Source organism: Medicago sativa, chromosome 6, assembly GCF_051527215.1.
Source record: "Medicago sativa cultivar Bolivia chromosome 6, Bolivia_mono, whole genome shotgun sequence".
Taxonomy (NCBI): domain Eukaryota; kingdom Viridiplantae; phylum Streptophyta; class Magnoliopsida; order Fabales; family Fabaceae; genus Medicago; species Medicago sativa.
Window position 1 is genome coordinate 87,994,458 of NC_140754.1, and position 25,255 is coordinate 88,019,712.

Sequence of the window (25,255 nt, forward strand, 5' to 3'; positions counted from 1 at the left end):
GTCGTTGTCTTGAATGTTCTACCACATCATCGTTTTTGTAATGTTTGGTTAATAGAATGACTAAATTGATAAGAAGGGCATACACTCGTACTAGTATACCACATAAACTGTTAAAAGAATTATCAAGCAAATAAGTCATGAGGTCATACACTCATACTAGTCCACCACATTTTTCCCAGGAAACAATGGCTAGCCACTAAGCATTTCTCCAAAAATGTATCCAATGTTTCAAATATCAAGGACTTGAATTACATACGTACTTCAAACTTTAAATGTACTCAAACTTATTGCATTATATTATATACTACTCAGGAAAGGGAAAATCTAAGAAGTAACTGCTCTAGTGAATAAAAGGCTTTCACAAAGAGACATGGAAGAAGCAACTATGACAGAATCTATAAAAAGGATATCAGTTATGGAAATTATCACCAAAGATATGGGAGGAATAAGAAATTTTGTGCATCGACTAACATGACAATAGTCATATTTCCACGAAGAAAGTATTGAATAATGAATATACTATAGTTCATTTTAGATTTGAGCTAACTCAACCACGCAAAATCAGTTTAGTAAGATTGCTCAAACCTTATAAGTACTAATTAGGTCATATATAATTTGTCGTTTTCGAACCGTTGGTTCAAACGAGCAATTAGAAAGCCCTACTGTACTCCTGTACTCCACTCGTAATAACACATCAATATCAAACATTAGAAACAAAAGAACACGCATTTTTAATCGAGGGAATAGGCTAAGGTTTAATTAACCCAACAAATGACCATAATTCAGAAGTAAGCCTAAAATTACAATTGAGTCTTACTATTATTACCTCTAAATAAATCTAGCGAGGAAATGAGTTTGAAACTGCACCAATACTTCTGTAGAGAACTTCCTTCTTATGACTGATAAACCTCGATGCAGTTATACAAGAGGAACAAAAACATACAACCAAAGAGTATAAATGTAATAGAAACCTCACTGCAGTTAGTTCTTGCCTCCCATCATAATCGAAAAGCGTATTACATTGACCAAAATGAATTACTACAAGGAATGATCGATAGATATGTAAATAAAATTGATTCTGTGCCCTTGAATAACTGACAGGAACATACGTGGATAATTTTAGTATAAGTGACTGATAAAGTAGACTGACCATGGTGTTGAATCAAATCCAGGTTTCATCCATACATCCAACCAGCAATTGTGATCATATTCATGCCATTTCTCTTGGATGACAGTTTTCAAAACCTTTTTTGCACAAAAGCCAGTTTGATTAGTTACACAAAATCTGGCAATCAACACATTGTTCTAGCTTTAGAAATCTCACACAATGGCTATAAGGAACTATCTTTCTTCCCTACCGATCATTTGAAACCAATCGTATTACCTGTTAGCTGGCTTTTCGATCAAACAAAATGATGAACACTCATACAGAATTCAGTTAACAGAAATTGGGAGATATAACGCAAATGCATTTTGTAAATGAAAAAGTATTCATCTGCATAACTGTGATTTTATAGACTTGCTTCAGACATTTTATTAAAATTTAAACAGACCAGAGTCTTGACAATCAGAACTCGGTATGTTATTAAATTGATCAATATCCCATAACTAACCTGATTAAGATGAAAGCCATTTGCTATAACATTATCATGAAAGTGTAGAGCTTTCCTAACATGACCATTAAGACATAGACCTTTGATAATTGTATTGAATGTTACAGTATCAGGTTGAAAACCTATCTACAGAATATTGGCCATTGCAGAAAATGCAAAATTGAGTTGATTTAAATGGGAGAAACAATTAATCAAGATGTTGAAAGTAACAATGTCAGGTTGAATACCTTTGAGTTGCATTTGTTGAGAAAATGAAATAGCGGTGTTGAAATGATTCATTTTAACAAGGGAAGATAAAATCTTACAGAATTCGAAGATGGGTGGTGTAGGGTTCATGTTGAGAATGTGATTGAATGAGGAAACGGCGTCGTCGACATTGGGAATGAACGAAGGAAGAGGTTGAACGTGTAATCTACGAATTGGAAGAAAGAAATTGTTGAGAGATAGAGATGCGTACCTCAACTTTAACATTGTGAGTGAGTTGTGAATGAATGAATAAATGAAATCATCAAAACCAATACAATCATTAATTATTGTAATTTTTCATGAAGCAAAAAAGGTCGACCATTTCCTCTTTTGATGCATGCCACTACTCAACATTGAAAATCAGACTCTGTCAACTCAAACACCACACATCCTTAAAACTCTCATTGTGAAGGCAGAAGCATCAAGGATGTCAGAGAAACCCAAGGAATTTCTTAAAGGAAAAAACTTCGGTAGAATTCCTTAGGTGCTTTTCATATGGTTCTTAACTAAATTCATCACGATTTCTTTAAATCCATAATTTTTTCAAAATTTGTTATATCCAAAAAAATTGTATTTTTAGTTAACAACCATACGAAAAGCACCTAAAGAATTGTACCTAAGTTTTGTCCTTTATTAAATTCTCCTAGGATCCATGTAGCATCTGATACAAACTCAAAAAAAAAACTTTTTTTTTTTAATCAGCTTATTTATTAAAACCACCAAATAATACAGGAAGCAAAAAATGGTGAACAAGAAAAGATACAGAGGGGCCTAAACCAGTAACCCAAAACAAACAGCAGAAAAACCGCTGCTGCCCAGCTCACAAACAGCACCTGTCATTACTTACAGAAGCCGAAGCAGCGGCTGCAACACCTGACACCAAACCAAACAGTCCCTAAAACCTCTCAAACTGCCCCCAAAACTAACGCAACAAGCACGCCTTGGGGTTCCAACACCACTCGTAAAAGAGGCAAGGAGGACTCTTTAATCTAGATAAAGCCCAACGCCAAGAGAGAACCTTAACATCCTCCAACAATTCACCCAGCTCTTTAATAAGATAATTAAAAATCCTATCATTCCGAGTTTTCCAAATCACCCAAAGAACGGCATGCCACACCAACCAATACCCTTTACGAAGTCTTTTCTTCCCAATCTCCCCGGTCCAACATTCAAAATGTTGAAACAAAGATTGTGTTGTAAAGAAGTTGATCTCAAGCCAACTACTAATCATAGACCACACATAAAAAGACGAATTGCAATGAAGGAAAAGATGTGAAGACGATTCTCCCGCTTCATCACAAAAAACACACCTATCCGAAGCATCGACGGGTAAAATGCTCCTCCTTGCAAAGTTAACCGTCGTTGGAATGCGGTCTAGAAGAAATTGCCAAGAAAAGACTACCACCTTAGACGGAGTCGGGATTTTCCAAACCGAACTGAACACCATTTCTTTTGATTCGCTCAAAATCTCCGGAGGCATCATCAAAGCTGCAAGTTTTAAAAAAAACATTGATATTCTTAATTGCAAGTTTTACATGCCCCCAATATGATTGTCAACTGCAGAAACCAGAACACCAAAATTTCCTTTTTCATCAGCATTTTTGGTACTTGTAACCATAGTATACTCGGCAAAAAATTGTCTAAGGTGCACCCTATTTGACAACGAGAAATGACCTTAGGAAGCATCAAAAAAGAATATACATGAGACATCGAGACAGTCCAATAGGACATAATCTTGCAAATTCACATATGCTAAAATGCCATGAAAGCTGGCATTTTTTCCTACTGTACTCCACTTGTAATAACACATCAATATCAAACACTAAAAACCACAGATCACATATTTTTAATTAAGGGAATAGGCTGGGTATTAATTAACCCAACAAATTACCATAATTCAGAAGTAAGCCTGAAAATACAATTATTACCTCTAAATAAATCTAGTAAGGAAATGAGTCTAAATCTGCACCAATACTTTTGTAGATAACTTCCTTCTTATTACTGACAGACATCGAATGACGTCTTCCATGGCAAGAACAGATTCTGCTCTCTTCAACTCTTTCAAATGGCAAATCGGAGTGATCTGTGGTCAATCAACCCATGATATGCCATAACGAGTGTATCTCATCTACATCCTAGAGAGCCAATACATGAAAAATTGGTTTTAAAAAAACAGGAATAGCGATGAAGGAACTTGATCTACCCGTTATACCACAAACTAAGCATGATTAGAATGAAAAGGTTTATACAAGTGAGAGAAATCCAGAGATAGAGTAGGAATTTCATTCACATGTCTCAGTTTCTGTTATTTTTGCCAAATGCATTCCTTTACCCTTTCTCCTACTAAACCATAGAACCTCCTAGTAGAGTAATCAATCACAAACTTCTATCTTCTACTTTGCAGAAAGTTCATTAATGAATAGTTTTGTTGGCTTCTTAAACCACCAGAACATTGGAAATTGGAGGCCAAATCATCGGCTATAATTTCTTTCTATCTGTAGTAGTTATAAAGAAACAACTACAACAGGAACAAAACATATAGCCAAAGAGTATAAATGTAATAGAAACCTCATTGCAGTTAGTTCTTGCCTCCCATCATAATCCAAAAGAGTATTACATTGACCGAAACGAATTATTACAAGAAATGATCAATAGATCTGTAAATAAAATTGATCATGTGCCCTTGAATAACTGACAGGAACATACATGGATAATTTTAGTATAAGCGACTGATAAAGTAGACTGATATTTGTGTTATAAAAACTCAAAGCAAATCAATCGCTAGTAAACCTTAAACAATGACATGATGTTGAATCAAATCCAGGTTTCATTCATACATCCAACCAGCAATTGTGTTCATATTCATGCCATTTCTCTTGGATGACAGTTTTCAAAACCTTTTTCGCACAAAAGCCAGTTTGATTAGTTACACAAAATCTGGCAATCAACACATTGTTCTAGATTTAGAAATCTCACACAATGGCTATAAGGAACTATATTTCTTCCCTACCGATCATTTGAAACCAATCGTATTACAGGTTAGCTGGCTTTTCGATCAAACAAAATGATGAACACTCATACAGAATTTAGTTAACAGAAATTGGGAGATATAACGCAAATGCATTTTGTAAATGAAAAAGTATTCATCTGCATAACTGTGATTTTATAGACTTGCTTCAGACATTTTATTAAAATTTAAACAGACCAGAGTCTTGACAATCAGAACTCGGTATGTTATTAAATTGGCAAGAACCATATAGCTGTTATAATGATAGGCAAAAGCTACCATACATAATTTGTTTAACCTAAAATCATATCTTTCTAAATGATCCTTATTCCTTCTGTTATGTTCATTCTATTATAAAGGTAACAAACATTCTTGAAATAGTTACAAACAACAATAGACAATTAATTGCACAACAATAACCTAAGAAGCTATCGGCAACTTTAACACCTAAGACAACTCAAATGATACAGTCAAAACAAAAAGTGTGCAGACTTTAAGGTAAAACCTCTAAAGTTTAATGGGGTAATAGTCACTTTAGTCCCTGAATATGTAATGATTAGTCATTTTAGTCCTTCATTGTATCCAAATTTCAAAATAGTCCCTGATTGCGCATTATGTTAGTCAAAATAGTCCTTGACACTAAAATAACCTCTCAATGTTCACAATAACTCTTTTCATATAGGGACTACAATGACAATAAACATGTACTTATAAGGACTAATATGACAATAAGTATATTGGAGGACTAATCTGACAATATTAATGAAATATTTTAACGTTAAGGACTATTTTGACTAACAAAATGCACAATCAGGGACTACTTTGAAGTTTTGATACATTGAAGGACTATTTTGACTACTCATTACAATTTCAGGGACCAAAGTGACTATTAGGGATGGCAAAGTGGGCCGGCTCGCCCCGTTTAGGCCCGCCGCGTCTAAGCCCGCTAAAAAACGAGACGAGACGAGCCGAGTCAAAATTAGTGACCGAGTCCAAAATCTCACCCCGCCCCGTTTTGTGGCGGACTTGCGAGTTGGCGGGCCGGCCCGCCAAACAAAAAACTTTTTTTGATTTTTCTTTTACAACTTAATTGTTACAAAAAAAACTATGTTGCTTTTATAATTAAAAAATATAAAAGAATAGGTGGCAAATAAATTTGTGAAAAACAAGATAATTAACAAATTATCGAATTCAACATTATAATTAATAGCAAAATAAGGCAAATGCGCAACATAAAACAAATCATAAAATAAATTCAACAACCAAATTAAATCCAAAAGGATAAAATAAGTATCAAAATAAATAAACTCAACAACCAAGATAAATCGAAAAACATAAAATAAGTTCCAAAATAAATCCAACAACCAAAATAAATTCAAAAGCATAAAATAAGTCTAAAAATAAACTAAACAACCAAGATAAATCCAAAAGCATAAAACAAGTCTAAAAAATAATCGCAGCAACAACATAATTCTTTTATTAAGTCAATCAACTCCAAGTCAATCATCATCTAAGTTATGAATATATGATGCACCTCCTCCTCCTCCTCCTGTTGTCGTCGTAACATAATTGTTTCCAACGAGTTAAGCGGGCCGCCCCGCCCCACCCCGTGTCCGCCCCTCTTTTCAACGAGACGAGCCGAGCCGAGCCAACTATAAAAAGCAAGTTCAAAACTTCGACTCAGCCCGCCAAAAATAGCGAGCCAAACGGGCCGGCCCGGCGGGTCAAGCCCGTTTTGCCACCCCTAGTGACTATTACCCCAAAGTTTAATGCAGAGTAAGAGATAAAACGGTTCAATTTTCTAAAGAAGATCAAGAAAATTCAAAGTACATTGGAAAGATAAACAAAAGGAACCTAGCAAAACATGACTTTTAACTAATTTATCGTACAATTTTTTTCCTATCTTAATTTCTCTATGGATAACTTAATAAGGGATTCAAAACAAAATGCATTTCTTCCTCTATTAATTAAAACCAGTGGATAGAAAAGCTAAACATAGGTAGGATTGAACTCTAGAAATTACAGTGAATGAAAAAAATCTTTAAAAACGGATGAAGCAGGTTCACAACAAATTGAGAAGAAAAGCATAGTTACTAAGGAATTAAAAAAGTCAGCCACTATTGTTGTTCCAAGTATCATAGTGAACACTACCAAAGTATAGCATTTAATCAAAACCAACGTTAAAGGGAACCAATTGTACTAATTATCTTTTATTAATATGAAAAGAAATAAAGATTAGATGTTCGTTTTGAAATTCAAAATAACAAATTGTAACTTGAAAGCATCTCACCTAGTTTTACATTACAGTAGACCTCTAACAATCATTTCACGAAGAAGTTTAACCGCCTTATCATTCTTGTTGTTTTCAAACAAAGCACAAATAAGAGTTTGGTAAGTTATCGCATCTGGGGTGCAACCATTGTCTTCCGTTTTTGACAGTAAGGACAATGCCTCGTCAAATAAACCCTCTTTACAAAACCCATTAACCATCACATTATACATCGAAACATTTAAAGGATAACCCTTGGTCAGAAGATCATGATAAACCTCTTGTGCATCCTTAAGTCTTCCATTTTTGCATAGTCCATCAACAAGTATAGTGTATGTACACATATCTGGCTGAATTCCTTCGTCTTTCATCTTCGTTAATAATGCAATTGCCTCGTCAACCTGATGGTTTTTGCACAAAGCATCCAATAAAGAAGTGTAAGTGATCACATCAGCAGATTGACCTCTATCGTGCATCTCGTCTATAAGATCCCAAACATCATATATTCTCCCTGATTTGCAAAGTCCATCAATAAGAGAATTGTATGATATTGTATTGGGAGTCATATTTCTGGAATGCATTTCTTTGAAGAGATTCACAGCTTCATTCACCATTTTATTCTTACATAATCCGTTAATCATGACATTGTAGCTATTAACATTAGGAGTCACTCCCCTTAGAGAAAGAGTGTTGAATAGATGTTTGGCCTTGTTGACTTCTTTAACCAAGAAAAAACCATCCATAAAAGAATTGTAACAAGACTGGGTTCCACGCCTTGTTTTATCATAACAGGCAACATGTTTCTAGCTTTTTTCACCTCTCCTTCCTTACATAAACCATCAACCAATATATTAAAGGTATATACATCTGGGTTTATGTTTTTTAATAACATTTGATTGAACAAACCAAGTGCTTCTTTGAATTGACCGACAATGCAAAAGCCATGTATTAAAGAACTGTAAGTGATCACATCCGGGGAAATTCTCTTGACAAGCATTTCAGAATATAAATCACACGCATCAATTACTAATTTATTCTTGCATAGACTATCCATAATAGTGTTGTACATTACTACGTCAGGTCTAACGCATTTCCCTTCAATCTTTCTAAGAACCTGCAAGGCAGCTTTTGTTTCTCCGGATTTACATAACCCGTTGATCAAGATCCCATAACTAACTTCGTTAAGATGAAATCCATTTGCTATAACATTATCATGAAAGTGTAGCGCTTTCCTAACATGACCATCAAGACAAAGACCTTTGATAATTGAATTGAATGTTACAGTATCAGGTTGAAAACCTAATTTGAGAATCTTGGCCATTACAGAAAATGCATAATTGATTTGATTAAGATAGCAGAAAGAATTAATCAAAATGTTTAAAGTAACAATGTTAGGTTGAATTCCTTTGAGTTCCATTTGTTGAGAGAATGAAATAGCGGTATTGAAATGATTCATCTTAACAAGGGAAGATAGAATTTTACCGAATTCGAAGATGGGTGGTATAGGGTTGATGTTGAGAATGTGATTGAATGAGGAAACGGCGTCGTCGACGTTGGGAATGAATGAAGGAAGAGGGTGAACGTGTAATCGACGAATTGGAAGAAACAAATTAGCAGTGGAGGCTGAACGTGTAAATGATGACGTCATCATTTGAGTGAGTGAGTGAAGAAGAAACAACAACGCAATGTGCTTACTGATACAGAAGAAGGAGGCGGCATTCAAGACACTTTCTTTATTTCAATCATCAAACGGAAATAACCGAAATACCCCTATTATAAAATTAAATTTACAAAATCAAACCTCTGACCCATTTTCTCTTCCTCTCCATAATATTCCTTTTTTAGATTTATTGAGTAGTTAATGTATGTGGTCTATATTGTAAAACAGATACATTAATTATTCAATGAACTTAAAAGAATTTTTTCTTATATTTGAGACCAGTACATGTCTTTAGAAATGTAAGTGGTTCGGACAAAATCTATAAAACTGTAAGTTTCAAATAGGTTCTTTAAATATTAATTTGTTACACCGTTACTCTTTTAAAAACCTATTTGAAACTTAAAAACTTAAAAAATTTCAAATAGGTACACTAAATTAACAATAATTTGGAACTTAAAGGACTAATTTGGTATTTTTGTTAAACTTAAAGGACCAAAAAAGGTATTGATCATTTTGTGTGAGTTTATCGGTTTGTACAAGTATATAACCGACTAATAATAATATCAGTTAGTTATTGAACAATCAAAGAGTGTTGAATTATAAACATGAAGAGCAATTGGAATTTGATTCAATTGTAAAAATGTGGATGTGAATGAATTGATTTTAGTCTTGAATCATGTTTTCAATTAAACCACATCATTTAACTGAATGACATGACTCCTCCGTGTAACTCAACTTCTATAAAAAAAAAATGTATAGATATTAATCGGATCAAACTAGATAATTGAGTCTAAATTTAAACAAGACAAAAAAACTCAGCAGTGAAAACTATTATAGAAATTAAACATTAGGAAAAGTATGCCTAATATTTCAATAATATCGTCAAAATAAGGTATATTAGCAAAAATGAAATTTGTCATGAAGAAAAAAAGGTCAACCATTTCTTCTTGTCATGTATGCCACTACTCAACATTGAAAGTCAGACTCCGTCAAATCAAACACCACATAGACATTCTTGAACTCTCATTGTGAATGCAGAAGCATCAAGGATGTCAGAGAAAACCAACGAATTTAAATTCTCTTAGGATCCATGTAGCATCTGATACAAACTAAAAAAAAAACATTGATTTTCTTAATTGCAAGTTGTACTGTAGACTGTCAACTGCAGAAACCATAACACCAAAATTTCCTTTTTCATCAGCTTTTTTGGTACTTGTAACCATAGTATACTCAGCAAAAAAATTGTCTAAGGTGCACCCTTTTTGATAACCAGAAATGACCTTAGGAAGCATCAAAAAAGAAGAGAATATGCATGAGACATTGAGACAGTATAATAGGACAGAATCTAGCAAATTCACATATGCTAAAGTTGGCATTTTTCCCCTACTGTACTCCACTTGTAATAAAACATCAACATCAAACACTAAAAACCATAGATCGCATATTTTTTAATTGAGGGACTAGGCTAGGTATTAATTAACCCAGCAAATTACCAAAATTCAGAAGTAAGCCTGAAAATACAATTTGAGCCTTACTATTATTACCTCTAATTAAATCTAGTGAGGAAATGAGTCTAAATCTGCACCAATACTTCTGTAAATAACTTCCTTCTTATTACTGACAAACACCGAACAACATCTTCCATGGCAAGAACAGATTCTGCTCTCTTCAACTCTTTCAAATGGCAAATTGGAGGTCGCAACCTATGTGAACATTATTATAAATATTGGCCAATCAACACATGATATGCCATTTTGAATGTATCTCATCTACATCCTAGAGAGCCAATACATGAAAAAGTGGATTTAAAAAAACAGGAACAACGACAAAGGAACTTGATCTACCCGTTATACCACAAACTAAGCGTGATTAGAAAGAACAAAATAGGTGAGAAATGGTTCTTTTTTCTTTCTTTCAGATGAACGGTGTTCCCATTCACATTGCTCAGTTTATGTCATTTTTGTCAAATGCATTCCTTTACCCTTTCTCCTACTAAACCATAGAACCTCCTAGCAGAGTAATCACAAACTTATATCTTCTACTTTGCAGAAAGTTCATTAATGAATAGTTTTGTTGAATCCTTAAACAACCAGAACATTGCCCAATTGGAGGCCATATCATCAGCTATAAGTTCTATTTGTGTAACATAGTTATAAAGAAACAACAGATACAATAGGAACAAAGCATATAGCCAAAGAGTATAAATGTAACAGAAACCTCATTGCAGTTAGTTCTTGCCTCCCATTGTATTCTAAAAGAGTATTACATTGACCAAAATAAATTATTACAAGGAATGATCAATAGATATGTTAGCTGCTATGAATTATGACAGGAACATACATGGATAATTTTAGTATTAGAGACTGATAAAGTTGACTGATATTTGTGTTATAAAAATTCAAAGCAAATCAATGCCATGCTAGTGAATCAAATCCAGGTTTCATTCATACATCCAACCAGCAATTGTGATCATTTTCATGCCATTTCTCTTGGATGACAGTTTTCAAAACCTTTTTCGCACAATCCAGTTTGATTAGTTACACAAAATATTGCAATCAACACATTGTTCTAGCTGTAGAAATCTCACACAATGGCTATAAGAAACTATCCTTTTTCCCTACCAATCATTTGAAATTGAAACCAATCATATAACCTGTTAGATGCTTTTCCAATCAAACAGAATGATGAACACTCATAAAAAATTCAGTTACCAGAAATTGGGAGGGCTAAATATACGATAAACATTTATACATAACAAAAAAAAATGAGGGTCTAAATTTAGAGAGCTAAATAGTAGTAAAATAAGGACCTAAAGCCTTAGTTCAGAACTATTGTTTAGAGTCAGCTGCTGGAGATGCCCCACAAGGCTCCTTTCTCAAGATTCAACGCAGTGAACAAAAGGAAGCAAGGCCGCCACAAGCTAGCCTAGTCCAAGAATGTTTTTGCATCCCAAGCCTATTAAATTCATGGCCACAAATCTGAGATCATAACAAGACAACAACATGAAAAGTAAACCCATTTTCCATACAAGTTAAATCATTTGGTCCTTTTTCTACTCCATCCTACTCTCTCAAAATCTTCAAAACATAGTTTAACAAAATCTAATACCAAGAAAATAATATACCAAGAGCTTAAGAGATTCTCCCCGATTTGCAAAGTCCGTCAATTAATATATTGTATGTGTACACATTTGGCGAGTCGATACACCGTGACAAATTAGGAAGAAAAGCATAGTTATTAAGAAATAAGAAAAGTTAACCACTATTGTTGTTACAAATATCATAACGAAACTAGCAAAGTATAACTTTAAATCAAAACAAATGTAATAGTGAGCCAATTGTACAAATTTTACATTTATTTCTATCAAAAGAAATAAAGATTAGACGATCGTTCTAAAATTCAAAATAACAAATTGTAACTTGAAAGCACCTCACCTAGTGCTAGATTACAGTAGACCTCTAGCAATCATTTCACGAAGAAGTGTCAGCGCCTTATCATTCTTGTCGTTTTCGAACAAAGCACAAATAAGAGTTTGGTAAGTTACCGCATTTGGGGTGCAGCCATTGTCTTCCATTTTTGACAGCAAGGACAATGCTTTATCAAACAAGCCCTCTTTACAAAGCGCATTAACCATCACATTATACATCCAAACATCTAAACGATAGCCCTTAATCAAAAGATCTTGATAAATCTCTTGTGCATCCTTAAGTCTTCCATTTTTGCATAGTCCATCAACAAGTATTGTGTATGTACACATATCTGGCTGAATTCCTTCGTCTTTCATCTTCGTTAACAATGCAATTGCCTTGTCAACCTGATGGATTTTGCACAAAGCATCCAATAAAGAATTGTAAGTGATCACATTAGCAGGTTGGCCTCTGTTATGCATCTCATCTATAAGATCCCAAACATCAGAGATTCTTCCCGATTTGCGAAGTCCATCAATAAGTGAACTGTATGTTACAGTATTAGGAGTCATGTTTTTTAAATGCATTTCTTTAAAAAGTTTCACAGCTTCATCCACCATTTTATTCTTACATAATCCATTAATCATAACACTGTAGCTATGAACATTAGGAGACACTCCCCTTAGAGAAAGAGTGTTGAATACATGTTTGGCCTTGTTGACTTCTTTTACCAAGAAATACCCATCCATCAAAGAAGTATAAGTAACAACATTAGGTTCCACACCTTGTTTTATCATAACAGGTAACACACTTGTAGCTTTTTTTATCTCTCCTTCCTTACATAAACCATCAACCAATGTAGTAAGAGTAAAAACATTCGGACTGATGTTTTTCAACGACATTTCATTTAACAAAGCAACTGCTTCTTTCATTTGACCCACAATGAAAAGACCATGTATTAGAGTACTATAAGTGACAACATCAGGATAAATTTTCTTAGCAATCATTTCAGAATATAAATCATAGGCATCACTAACAAGCTTATCTTTACAGAGACTGTCAATGATTGTGTTGTACATGACGACATCAGGCTTAATCAGCGACCCTTTAATCTTTCCAAGCAACTGTAGGGCAGCTTTTGTTTCTCCGGATTTACATAACCCGTTGATCAATGTCCCATAACTAACATGATCAAGACGAAATCCCTTTGCTATAACATGATCATGAAAGTAAAGGGCTTTCCTAACATGACCGTTATTACAAAGACCTTTGATAATTGTATTGAATGTTACAGTATCAGGTTGAAAACCTAGCTTGAGAATCTTAGCCAATATAGAAAATGCAAAATTGATTTGACCCAGATAGCAAAAACAATTAATCAAGATGCTTAAAGTAAAAATGTCAGGTTGAATTGGTTTAAGTTCCATTTGTTTCGAAAAAGAAATAGCAATGTTGAAATGATTCAACTTAGCAAGAGAAGATAAAATCTTGTTAAATTCAAAGATGGGTTGGGTAGGGTTGTTCATATGAAGAATACGATTGAATGATGAAACAGCATCATCAACATTGTCAATGAAGGAAGGAAGAGGCTGAATGTGTAATCCACGAAGAAGAAACGAATTGCGAGTAGAAGAAACAGAGAAGAGAGACGAGTACCTTAACACATAGGATGACATTGTGAGTGAGCGAGCGAGTGTAAAGAGAGGAAGAAGATGAATGAGTGATGTTTCAACCGTTTAATAAAAAAATATTCTTTTGAGGAACACTAGTTTAATAAATTAATCTTTCAATTTTATTAATTTATCTATAACTCTAAACTAAAATATTAAATTGTTAAATTAAAGATAAATGGATAAGTTATTAAATTTGTAGCATTTTAAAGTCTTAATAATTACATGTAGGAAAAAAAAGTCATTTAAAACATGAATTTTTTTAGAAAAACATGGATTAAAGTTGAAAGTAGAAAAATTAGAGGGACTAAAATTCGTAGGAAATTCTTAGAGTGACTAAAAGTGAAAGTTGATATATTTTACTCAAATTAGAGACTAAAATTCATAGGAAACTCTTAGATAGACTAAAAACATATTTGACTCAAAGATAAATTAAATTATGTTTAAAGTCTTTGAAATATCATGAATTTTCATGTTTAATCTCTATTAAATTTTGATGACAAATTTAGTTCTCCATAATATTGCAATTTGCAAGAATATTTCATATCTAACAAACATTTTACAATTTTAGTTCTGAAATATCTTCGTACTATTTTGATATCTTGTTCCAGCATCGTTCGTCCTTTCTATATGTATATCGCCTTTGTTTCTTTTATTTTTGTAATGTCTAACTCTAAAATTGGTGGGTCTTTGAGGATTGAGACCCCTTCTGATGCTTCAAGTTGCTACGTCTTAGCACATACTCTATCCGCCCCAAAATGTAAATTGATGTATCTAGTACAAATTATAAACCGCATACATTAACTTTTGTTGACCGATTTTTGCTTACATTTTGAGACAGCGGGATTACTTCCTTGGTATGTCTTTGGTTGGTTTTTGGTTAAGGTTCTCTATAGATACATGTGACCTTGGAAAAATGGTTCTTGTAAACCAGGAAGAAACTTTGGATTCAAACAAGAAAATAAATTGAGATCTGGTTGACCGACAATTAGGATGCAATTAGGTAGTAGCAATGCTCAACCAACAGAGCACCTCCCATTTAAGCTCACTAAAAGGCAAACGCATATCGAGTTTTTCAAAGAAACATTTATAGACATAAGTGAAATCCAGATCGGCATTCCTGCCTTTTTATTGAAACAAATGCGTTAAACGTTATTACATTGTTAAGTCCTCTCTAGAGCAGGTACACTAACTAACAACAAAAGGCTTAATAGAATTTATTTCTACACAATATGAATCAGATTCCCTGATATTGTCTTCTACCCAAGAGTAATCACCAAGTTCCTCTCCAAGAAGTTTCTTGTTCAGTTTGAACAATTCGACACAGGCACCAAACCCTAAACCGTGCACATCAACGGAAGAAGACGACGAAATTTGCGTCTAGTCCTCAGAGAACATGGCTTCAATCGAAGCATCCAACGATGTAGTTGTCACGACCCAAAACACTAATCGTGACCGGCGCACAAACTAGAACATTCTAGCCCGGCAAGCCTATTGATTCATCTTGACAAACTATAAAATAAAAACAATTCCAATTCGGTTTTCACTTCAATAAAAATATTTACTGAAATTTCGACATAGTTTCCCCTGTAAATTCAACATTTCCAAGATATGAATCCTGTTTTAAAAAAACTTGTTTTATCATCCAGTATCTCAATTAACATTTTTCTCATACTTGTACAACTCAGAATAACACATCCTAGACTTCCAAATAGCTGCAGATACATCAATGGATACTGAAATATAAATATAGAAAGAGAAACCAACCAAGAGGGCCTACCAAAAGTGACACTGATAGATCTTTAACTCTGCTAGAAGCTTTCTACGCAATTGACTTTGAATCTGTAAAAATATAAGAAAAAGGGGTAAGTCATAAAGACTTAGTGAGGAGACAACAACCACTACCAACTAGAAGGGAAACACACAAGAGCACGATTATTTTCTTTACTCAAAATTTAATGTTAATTTAAAATCTAGTAGCCGTATAAATTTCTAGTAATCCGCAACCGTTTATACGCATGAAAATCCACACCCTTTTTAAATATTTCCAGTCAAATAGACATCCTTCAACGAAAAGTCCAACATCGTAAAAACATGAAGATAACATTACAAGCCTTTGAAAATATATTTTACCAAAAATCTTGATTAAAGCCTTTAAAGAAATTAATGAAAACTCCATTTAGTGAAAATAAACAAAATGGGTGAATCGAGAACTAGCTCCATCTCGTTGATAGCCCTCTCCTCCTAATGGTGGCCTATCCATAGGGGCGGCTCCATCTAACGGATAGCTCTTTTCTCTCGACTCAAAACAAAATGTTTTTTTTTTTTTTAAAGTATATCAAAATGGGTGAATCAAGAACTAGCTCCATCTCGTTGATAGCCCTCTCCTCCTAATGGTGGCCTATCCATAGGGGCGGCTCCATCTAACGGATAGCTCTTTTCTCTTGACTCAAAGCAAAGTGTAAAACATTTTCAATTAGGGAGTTTACCTCTCATTGATAGCCCTCTCCTCCTAATGGTGGCCTTTCCATAGGGGCGGCTCCATCTAATGGGGTAATTCTACCTAATTGAAATTACTACTAGGTGCACCTAGGTTGTCGTCATTATAACCGTAATTTTCAAAACACCATTCTTAAAACAAAATGCCAAAACCATATTTCACAATATCGAAACTTATATTCAAAATACGTACATCAAAACTCAATTTAAAACCAACTACTTATTATCATAAGTAAATCCCAATTCAAATTCAAATTCAAATCCAAATCCAAATCATGTACATATTAATATCAAATCTTTTCAAAACGCATATTAACATCGAAAATTCTCAAGAACATAACTGTATTCCCCATATCTCAAAACTCATGTCATTGTATATGCAATCAAATTTCAATTTCATATCCTTTGCTCAATAAGTCATAGATAAATTCAAATATAGACCATAATAGTATTGATGACTTTAAACATAAGTATCAATTGACAAGAAAAATGTTCAAAGGGTGTGCTTCCCGTTTAGATAAATACTTTAACTTATAAAATCATCAACATATCAATAATAACGATAATTAAAATAAATGATAATGATCATCATCAACTCACAGATATGACGAAAGAACTCAATTCCTAGCGATGCCTTTCCAAATAACCACCAGAGCAATTTCCACCGAATCACAAACATTCTCCGGAGCTTGTACATAGTTCCATCTGAACTCATACTCCATTTCTGCACCTCCTCGCTAGGCGAGGTTTCATGCTCGCTCGGTGAGCTAACACAGTTAGACTGATATTCTGCACAAAATCTGCATCTGACCTCTTACTTCAAAATTATCTCCAGACCTCAATACTGAACCAAAATTAGTGAAACTGGTACTAAAACGTCCATAATTTCGTTAGCTAACCATAGCATTAAAAATCACTTGATTCCAAGTTACAGAGAGAAAGTTATTACTGTTTTAATGGAGCCCTGCCCCAGAACCCGTAACCAAATTTCCAGCAGAATTTTACCAAACTTCAATTGGGTTTTCTGAGTTCGTTTCTAATCCAAATCACACAAAATTTATATCCGATTTGAAGGGAATTAAATGAGGAATCCAATTCTTTAACAATCACTTAACTCTTATATACACACGACCAAAATACAACAAATCTGTTCTGCGAATTTCACACAAATTACCCTCTTTTTAGCTTCAACTTCTTGTATTTAAACACCAAACCATAAACAATCATCCATTCATATACATAACAGCCCAAAACCTCACATGCAGCAGCTTATATCCCTCATTAATCCTTAATAGTCATGACAATAACAATAAGCATCTAATAGATACATGCAATTACTAACCACACTTATTCAGCATACCTTGCATGTAGAATTCCACTCAAGCTCAAAAGCTTAACTTCCAAAGCTAAAGGATGATGGCTGCGGCTGAAGAGGGAGAAGAGAAAGGAATTTATTCTTGCATGCTAACCAAATTGCCCTAAGAATCACTTAACATAATTGCATGTTGATTAATTTGTAGTTAGATGAAATTTTTGGTAAAGGTTATGAGAAAGAGGGAGGGAACCGTGAGGATAAGAGAGAGTAAGAGAAGGGAAAGAGAGTTCTAGATTTTGAGAGAAGTTGGAAGAAAATGAATGGGTCCAACTTCTTAAAAAAAATCTCAAGTCCCAAATGACCAAAATGCCCTTCAAGGAAAAGACATGATTGTCCTCCGTTAATTCGTAACCTTTTAATTCCTCAAGTTCGTACGAAGAATATGCAAGATATTTACCGAATATCTTCGATTTTCTCAATAAATAATTAACCCTTTAGAAATAATTCCGTTTTGACATGTCCAACTGATACGACAATTTATTTAAAATTCAGAGGAATATTACAATCTACCCCCCTTAAAGAAATTTCGTCCTCGAAATTTAACGATTTACTTGCTAATAAGCACAAATAATTCTCCCATACTTTCACTTTTAGTCTCAAACATATATTGTTACTAACTGATTCTTTTTGACTGACTAATTTAAACTGCACAGGTACCAGCCACCATTGGCGTTGAATACTTCCTTAAGAGAATTCATTATAAACTTCACATCATGCCTTTCCTTCTTCGTACGCTTCATTCCTCCAAGGTCCTATCAATTTTACCTAATCTAAATCTTAACCAATAATGCCATTGAATGATCAAGATAAAATTGAATCCCCCTTTTTAACAAGTTTTTGTAGCCCTTTAATTATAATTCTCTTTATTTCGACTAAATGAGTAAAACTACCCATGTACTTCCTACTTAAAGCATTTGCAACAACATTTGTCTTCCCAAGGTAATACAAGTCTTTGCAATCAAAGTATTTAAGAGAATTCCATCCACCTTATTTTTCCTAAATTTAAGTTATACTAAGACCTTTTTGGTTGTTATAAATCTAAGAAAATCCTTTCATATTGCTAATGCCTCAAAATCTTAAGAGCAAAATTATTGTTGACATATTCACTCATGTGTAGGATCGCTTAGATCATGCCTTTCTTTACTCTTGGAATACACAAAAATGTCATCACTAAACAATATAACTCACAAATCTAAGGTTGAAAAATCCAATTCATCAGTTCAATAAAGACGTTGGAGCATTAGTAAGTCTTAAAGGTATAACCAGAATTTTACAATCCTCGTAGTATGTGCGAAAAGTTGTCTTTAATGTATGTTCACTCGTAATATCCAACTAGTGATATCCCTATTTCAATAAATCTTGGAAAACACTAAGCTTCTTGAGGTTGGTCGAACAAATAAATGCATGGTAAATAATATTTATTCCTAACTATCACCTTATTCCCCTGTCTATAACTACACACAGTCACACATATCTATCTTCCTTACTTATAATAAATTTCATTAATCCTCAAGGAAACGAACTTAGGTCAATAAATCCCTTATTGAAAAGGTCTTGTGGTTAGTCCCTAAACAATGTAAGTTATTCTATGTCATTCGATAAAGAGGTATGGATGTGGGTTGAGTGGTAGGAACCAAGTCTATAGAGAATCTAATCTCATTATCAAGTGACAATCCAGAAAGTTCTTCAGGACAACATCAGGAAACCCAAATGTTTTTTGAACTTTTTATAATTCTTCACTCACTTGTATATCCCTAATCAAAACCAATTATCCTTGGCAACCTCTCTTCAATAACTTGTTAGAACCTAAACTTGAGGTTAAATAATATGGTACCTAACCAGATTTTCCTCAAAAGGATAAAAGTGATTACCCGATATCTCAACTTTCACTACTTAGTTATAATAGGGTAAGGTGGCTTACTAGACAAACAACCAATTCATACTCAAAATCCTATAAATTTGTACTAACACGACTATGTTAATGCATGACTAAATAATAGTTGTGTCGTAGCTACCCATGATGAACACTCCTAATATAGCATACTTAACCACATTGAAATTATACCTTTTCATCCTTGAAACAAAATATTTCCAGAGTCGAATCAACCATTGTAGAATCAAAAGTACTATAAGGAAAAGTAAATTACCTACATGCCCCATGATCTACTCAACACTTTGCGTTGTGCCCAAAAGTTTGTCAACTAAAACTATCTATTTATGTTATTTATATTTATTGTTCCTAATAACCAAATATAACTTCACCATCATGCTAAGAAAAATCTATGTATAATCATTCAACTCATTTCTTGCAAATATTTGTCTACTACATCCCCTAAGCTTTTGTTGCCTAATCTGAAGTGTTAAGCTTTAAAACCTCCGCAAAGTAGCACAATTAGATCTAACCACGAATCCAATTAAGCATTCCCTTAATTTTATAATGAACCACTTGACACTCATCTCTACTATGATAGGGTGGGGAGCGTTCATTGAAAGCTCAATAAGACGGGTTTTGTACTCTAAAACTGGCATGAACTCAGTTTAGTCCGATCTTTCACACTCTTAAGGAAATTCATCTCCAACACTTTCTAAAAGAAAACGAGTCATAAACACTTGAGATGTCTCACTTCATCCCAACAAAGGTTATCCTACTTGTTTTCCATGTGTAAATATATCAAACTAGTCATATACCATACCTTCCAACTTATATTATGTCAACTCCCACATCCTTATATCCACCTTTAAATGAGAGCATCATAATTTCATTCATAACCTATCTTGACCGTCAATAAGTCATTATATCCACACACATAGTAGACATATATAAAAGGTAAAGGTTTAAGTTTCATGAACTTTTCTATATCCACATTGATCTCTCTAGATGGTTTATCGACTGCTACTAACCATGATTAACTTCTTGTGGGCCAAAACATTTCTCTGCGCTTGATTACCATGTTGTTATTGTCCAACAATTTGTTACACAAACCATTGTATTTCTTGTAAGCCAACAATAATCTCTATCATCATCGGATTTCTTCATATTTCTCTAGAAACCTCGACATTAATTACTCCTACAACTCAATCACGTTTGTCAACATAAATGCTACGTCCTTTATCATTTTCTTTAAGTCAACCATGAGAACATCCTGAATGACGACCTATTTGACTAAGGTTTTACGGTTCGGCTTTAAATTCGCAAGGAACCAATTTCCCTTCTAGTGGAGATCTTGTTAATGGGTGGCACCCTCACTAAATGAAAGAAAATTTACCAAAAATAGGACTAGGCGACAAACAAAGTGAGACAATTCAAAGACCCAAAAGAAATCATAAGATTGGACAACAAGTGACACTACCATAGAGTGCTAATAGCTTTTTGCAAATAAATTGTGCCGCGGTTCACAATTCATTAGCAAAATCTATTACTACTCTATGTCTGCAGCTATTAGGACCTACAACCGGAGCTCTGATACCAACTTTGTCACGACCCAAAACACTAATCGTGACCGGCGCACAAACTAGAACATTCTAGCCCGGCAAGCCTATTGATTCATCTTGACAAACTATAAAATAAAAACAATTCCAATTCGGTTTTCACTTCAATAAAAATATTTACTGAAATTTCGACATAGTTTCCCCTGTAAATTCAACATTTCCAAGATATGAATCCTGTTTTAAAAAAACTTGTTTTATCATCCAGTATCTCAATTAACATTTTTCTCATACTTGTACAACTCAGAATAACACATCCTAGACTTCCAAATAGCTGCAGATACATCAATGGATACTGAAATATAAATATAGAAAGAGAAACCAACCAAGAGGGCCTACCAAAAGTGACACTGATAGATCTTTAACTCTGCTAGAAGCTTTCTACGCAATTGACTTTGAATCTGTAAAAATATAAGAAAAAGGGGTAAGTCATAAAGACTTAGTGAGGAGACAACAACCACTACCAACTAGAAGGGAAACACACAAGAGCACGATTATTTTCTTTACTCAAAATTTAATGTTAATTTAAAATCTAGTAGCCGTATAAATTTCTAGTAATCCGCAACCGTTTATACGCATGAAAATCCACACCCTTTTTAAATATTTCCAGTCAAATAGACATCCTTCAACGAAAAGTCCAACATCGTAAAAACATGAAGATAACATTACAAGCCTTTGAAAATATATTTTACCAAAAATCTTGATTAAAGCCTTTAAAGAAATTAATGAAAACTCCATTTAGTGAAAATAAACAAAATGGGTGAATCGAGAACTAGCTCCATCTCGTTGATAGCCCTCTCCTCCTAATGGTGGCCTATCCATAGGGGCGGCTCCATCTAACGGATAGCTCTTTTCTCTCGACTCAAAACAAAATGTTTTTTTTTTTTTAAAGTATATCAAAATGGGTGAATCAAGAACTAGCTCCATCTCGTTGATAGCCCTCTCCTCCTAATGGTGGCCTATCCATAGGGGCGGCTCCATCTAACGGATAGCTCTTTTCTCTTGACTCAAAGCAAAGTGTAAAACATTTTCAATTAGGGAGTTTACCTCTCATTGATAGCCCTCTCCTCCTAATGGTGGCCTTTCCATAGGGGCGGCTCCATCTAATGGGGTAATTCTACCTAATTGAAATTACTACTAGGTGCACCTAGGTTGTCGTCATTATAACCGTAATTTTCAAAACACCATTCTTAAAACAAAATGCCAAAACCATATTTCACAATATCGAAACTTATATTCAAAATACGTACATCAAAACTCAATTTAAAACCAACTACTTATTATCATAAGTAAATCCCAATTCAAATTCAAATTCAAATCCAAATCCAAATCATGTACATATTAATATCAAATCTTTTCAAAACGCATATTAACATCGAAAATTCTCAAGAACATAACTGTATTCCCCATATCTCAAAACTCATGTCATTGTATATGCAATCAAATTTCAATTTCATATCCTTTGCTCAATAAGTCATAGATAAATTCAAATATAGACCATAATAGTATTGATGACTTTAAACATAAGTATCAATTGACAAGAAAAATGTTCAAAGGGTGTGCTTCCCGTTTAGATAAATACTTTAACTTATAAAATCATCAACATATCAATAATAACGATAATTAAAATAAATGATAATGATCATCATCAACTCACAGATATGACGAAAGAACTCAATTCCTAGCGATGCCTTTCCAAATAACCACCAGAGCAATTTCCACCGAATCACAAACATTCTCCGGAGCTTGTACATAGTTCCATCTGAACTCATACTCCATTTCTGCACCTCCTCGCTAGGCGAGGTTTCATGCTCGCTCGGTGAGCTAACACAGTTAGACTGATATTCTGCACAAAATCTGCATCTGACCTCTTACTTCAAAATTATCTCCAGACCTCAATACTGAACCAAAATTAGTGAAACTGGTACTAAAACGTCCATAATTTCGTTAGCTAACCATAGCATTAAAAATCACTTGATTCCAAGTTACAGAGAGAAAGTTATTACTGTTTTAATGGAGCCCTGCCCCAGAACCCGTAACCAAATTTCCAGCAGAATTTTACCAAACTTCAATTGGGTTTTCTGAGTTCGTTTCTAATCCAAATCACACAAAATTTATATCCGATTTGAAGGGAATTAAATGAGGAATCCAATTCTTTAACAATCACTTAACTCTTATATACACACGACCAAAATACAACAAATCTGTTCTGCGAATTTCACACAAATTACCCTCTTTTTAGCTTCAACTTCTTGTATTTAAACACCAAACCATAAACAATCATCCATTCATATACATAACAGCCCAAAACCTCACATGCAGCAGCTTATATCCCTCATTAATCCTTAATAGTCATGACAATAACAATAAGCATCTAATAGATACATGCAATTACTAACCACACTTATTCAGCATACCTTGCATGTAGAATTCCACTCAAGCTCAAAAGCTTAACTTCCAAAGCTAAAGGATGATGGCTGCGGCTGAAGAGGGAGAAGAGAAAGGAATTTATTCTTGCATGCTAACCAAATTGCCCTAAGAATCACTTAACATAATTGCATGTTGATTAATTTGTAGTTAGATGAAATTTTTGGTAAAGGTTATGAGAAAGAGGGAGGGAACCGTGAGGATAAGAGAGAGTAAGAGAAGGGAAAGAGAGTTCTAGATTTTGAGAGAAGTTGGAAGAAAATGAATGGGTCCAACTTCTTAAAAAAAATCTCAAGTCCCAAATGACCAAAATGCCCTTCAAGGAAAAGACATGATTGTCCTCCGTTAATTCGTAACCTTTTAATTCCTCAAGTTCGTACGAAGAATATGCAAGATATTTACCGAATATCTTCGATTTTCTCAATAAATAATTAACCCTTTAGAAATAATTCCGTTTTGACATGTCCAACTGATACGACAATTTATTTAAAATTCAGAGGAATATTAGAGTAGTAGCCCTATGAGGAGCAGTTATAAATTGTATAAGTTTGCATGAGGTAAAAAAGAGTGCATATGTAACCTATAAGTTATCTAGTAATTTTTTGAATTTAAGTAAGTATACAAAAGGTTGTCTGCAATTTCAGTTGAAAACTAGTAAAGATTACGTGCAAATTTGCACGGATATATAGAGATAAAATGGCAGAAAAATAGAGGGTATGGAATTATGCCATGTGTCATTAGCCGAAGGCTTTTCCTCAGATATAGATCCTGTTTAAATCATAATACACAAATCAAAAATCACTTAAGGATTCCAAGGAATCACTTGACAATAGTGCACCGCAACATCAATGACAAATTACTTATCAATTATCATCAAATTTACTGCTGCAACTGATTACAATAAGCAATGGCAGGTTGAAGGAAAAAGAGAAGAATAGCATTGTAACCTTTCCAAGGAACATGGCAGAAAGGATGACGGAAAAGAAAAGCTCTGCAGCTTTAATGGTGCTAGTGAATGAAACAGACACCTTTCCAAGACTCATTGGTGAAAAGGTTCTCTAAAGTATGCAAACAAATAACTCTTCTAACAGACTTTCTAACAATATTCCTGAATGAATCTCTACATAGCCTTCAATCCTTCAAATAACCATAATCCATGAAATCAAGGTGACACATCACTAACTCATATTCCAGCCACATTCAGAAAACCAGACAATTTGATCTTCACATTCACCCTTTCCTATATATATTCCTGCTTCTTCAATCTTCTGGTACCAAAGCTACCCAATTCTGTTTAACTGCCAATTGAGCCCCCGTCCAACTCATCAAGTAATGCAGACAGAATGTACTTTATGCAGGAAAACTAATTTAAGCATATTCGACATCTGCGCAGACTGATTCACTTTCCTCACCAAGTCCCACCTTCACTTTCTGCAGTGTTTGTCCTACCTTTAGAGCTTCATGGAAAAGCAACATATTTCTATTCTGTGCATATGGCACGACATTGATACCAACAGTGGAACTCAAAATTGATGTTGATTTTGTGTGAGTTTATCGGTTTGTACAAGTATATAACCGACTAATAATAGTATCAAT

At 34.0% G+C, this 25,255-nt stretch overlaps 2 protein-coding genes and 1 long non-coding RNA gene across 3 annotated transcripts; all 3 read right to left on the minus strand.

Moving 5' to 3' along the window:
• Positions 1-7,060: 7,060 nt before the first annotated feature.
• Positions 7,061-8,821, minus strand: LOC146917884 (uncharacterized). The gene has a single exon (XM_085716654.1). The coding sequence runs from the start codon at positions 7,876-7,878 to the stop codon at positions 7,168-7,170; it is 711 nt and encodes a 236-aa protein (XP_085572780.1). The 5' UTR covers positions 7,879-8,821; the 3' UTR covers positions 7,061-7,167.
• A 3,190-nt stretch (positions 8,822-12,011) lies between these two features.
• LOC146917885 (uncharacterized) lies at positions 12,012-13,920 on the minus strand. Its single transcript, XM_085716655.1, has one exon. It carries the CDS (start codon positions 13,876-13,878, stop codon positions 12,241-12,243), a length of 1,638 nt encoding a protein of 545 aa, XP_085572781.1. The 5' UTR covers positions 13,879-13,920; the 3' UTR covers positions 12,012-12,240.
• Positions 13,921-15,392: 1,472 nt separating this feature from the next.
• On the minus strand, positions 15,393-24,160 carry LOC146917886 (uncharacterized). Its single transcript, XR_015013541.1, has 3 exons — positions 22,890-24,160; positions 16,972-21,633; positions 15,393-15,714 (listed from the first exon to the last, which is right to left on the minus strand). It is a non-coding gene; the product is annotated as an uncharacterized LOC146917886 (long non-coding RNA).
• Positions 24,161-25,255: the final 1,095 nt, after the last annotated feature.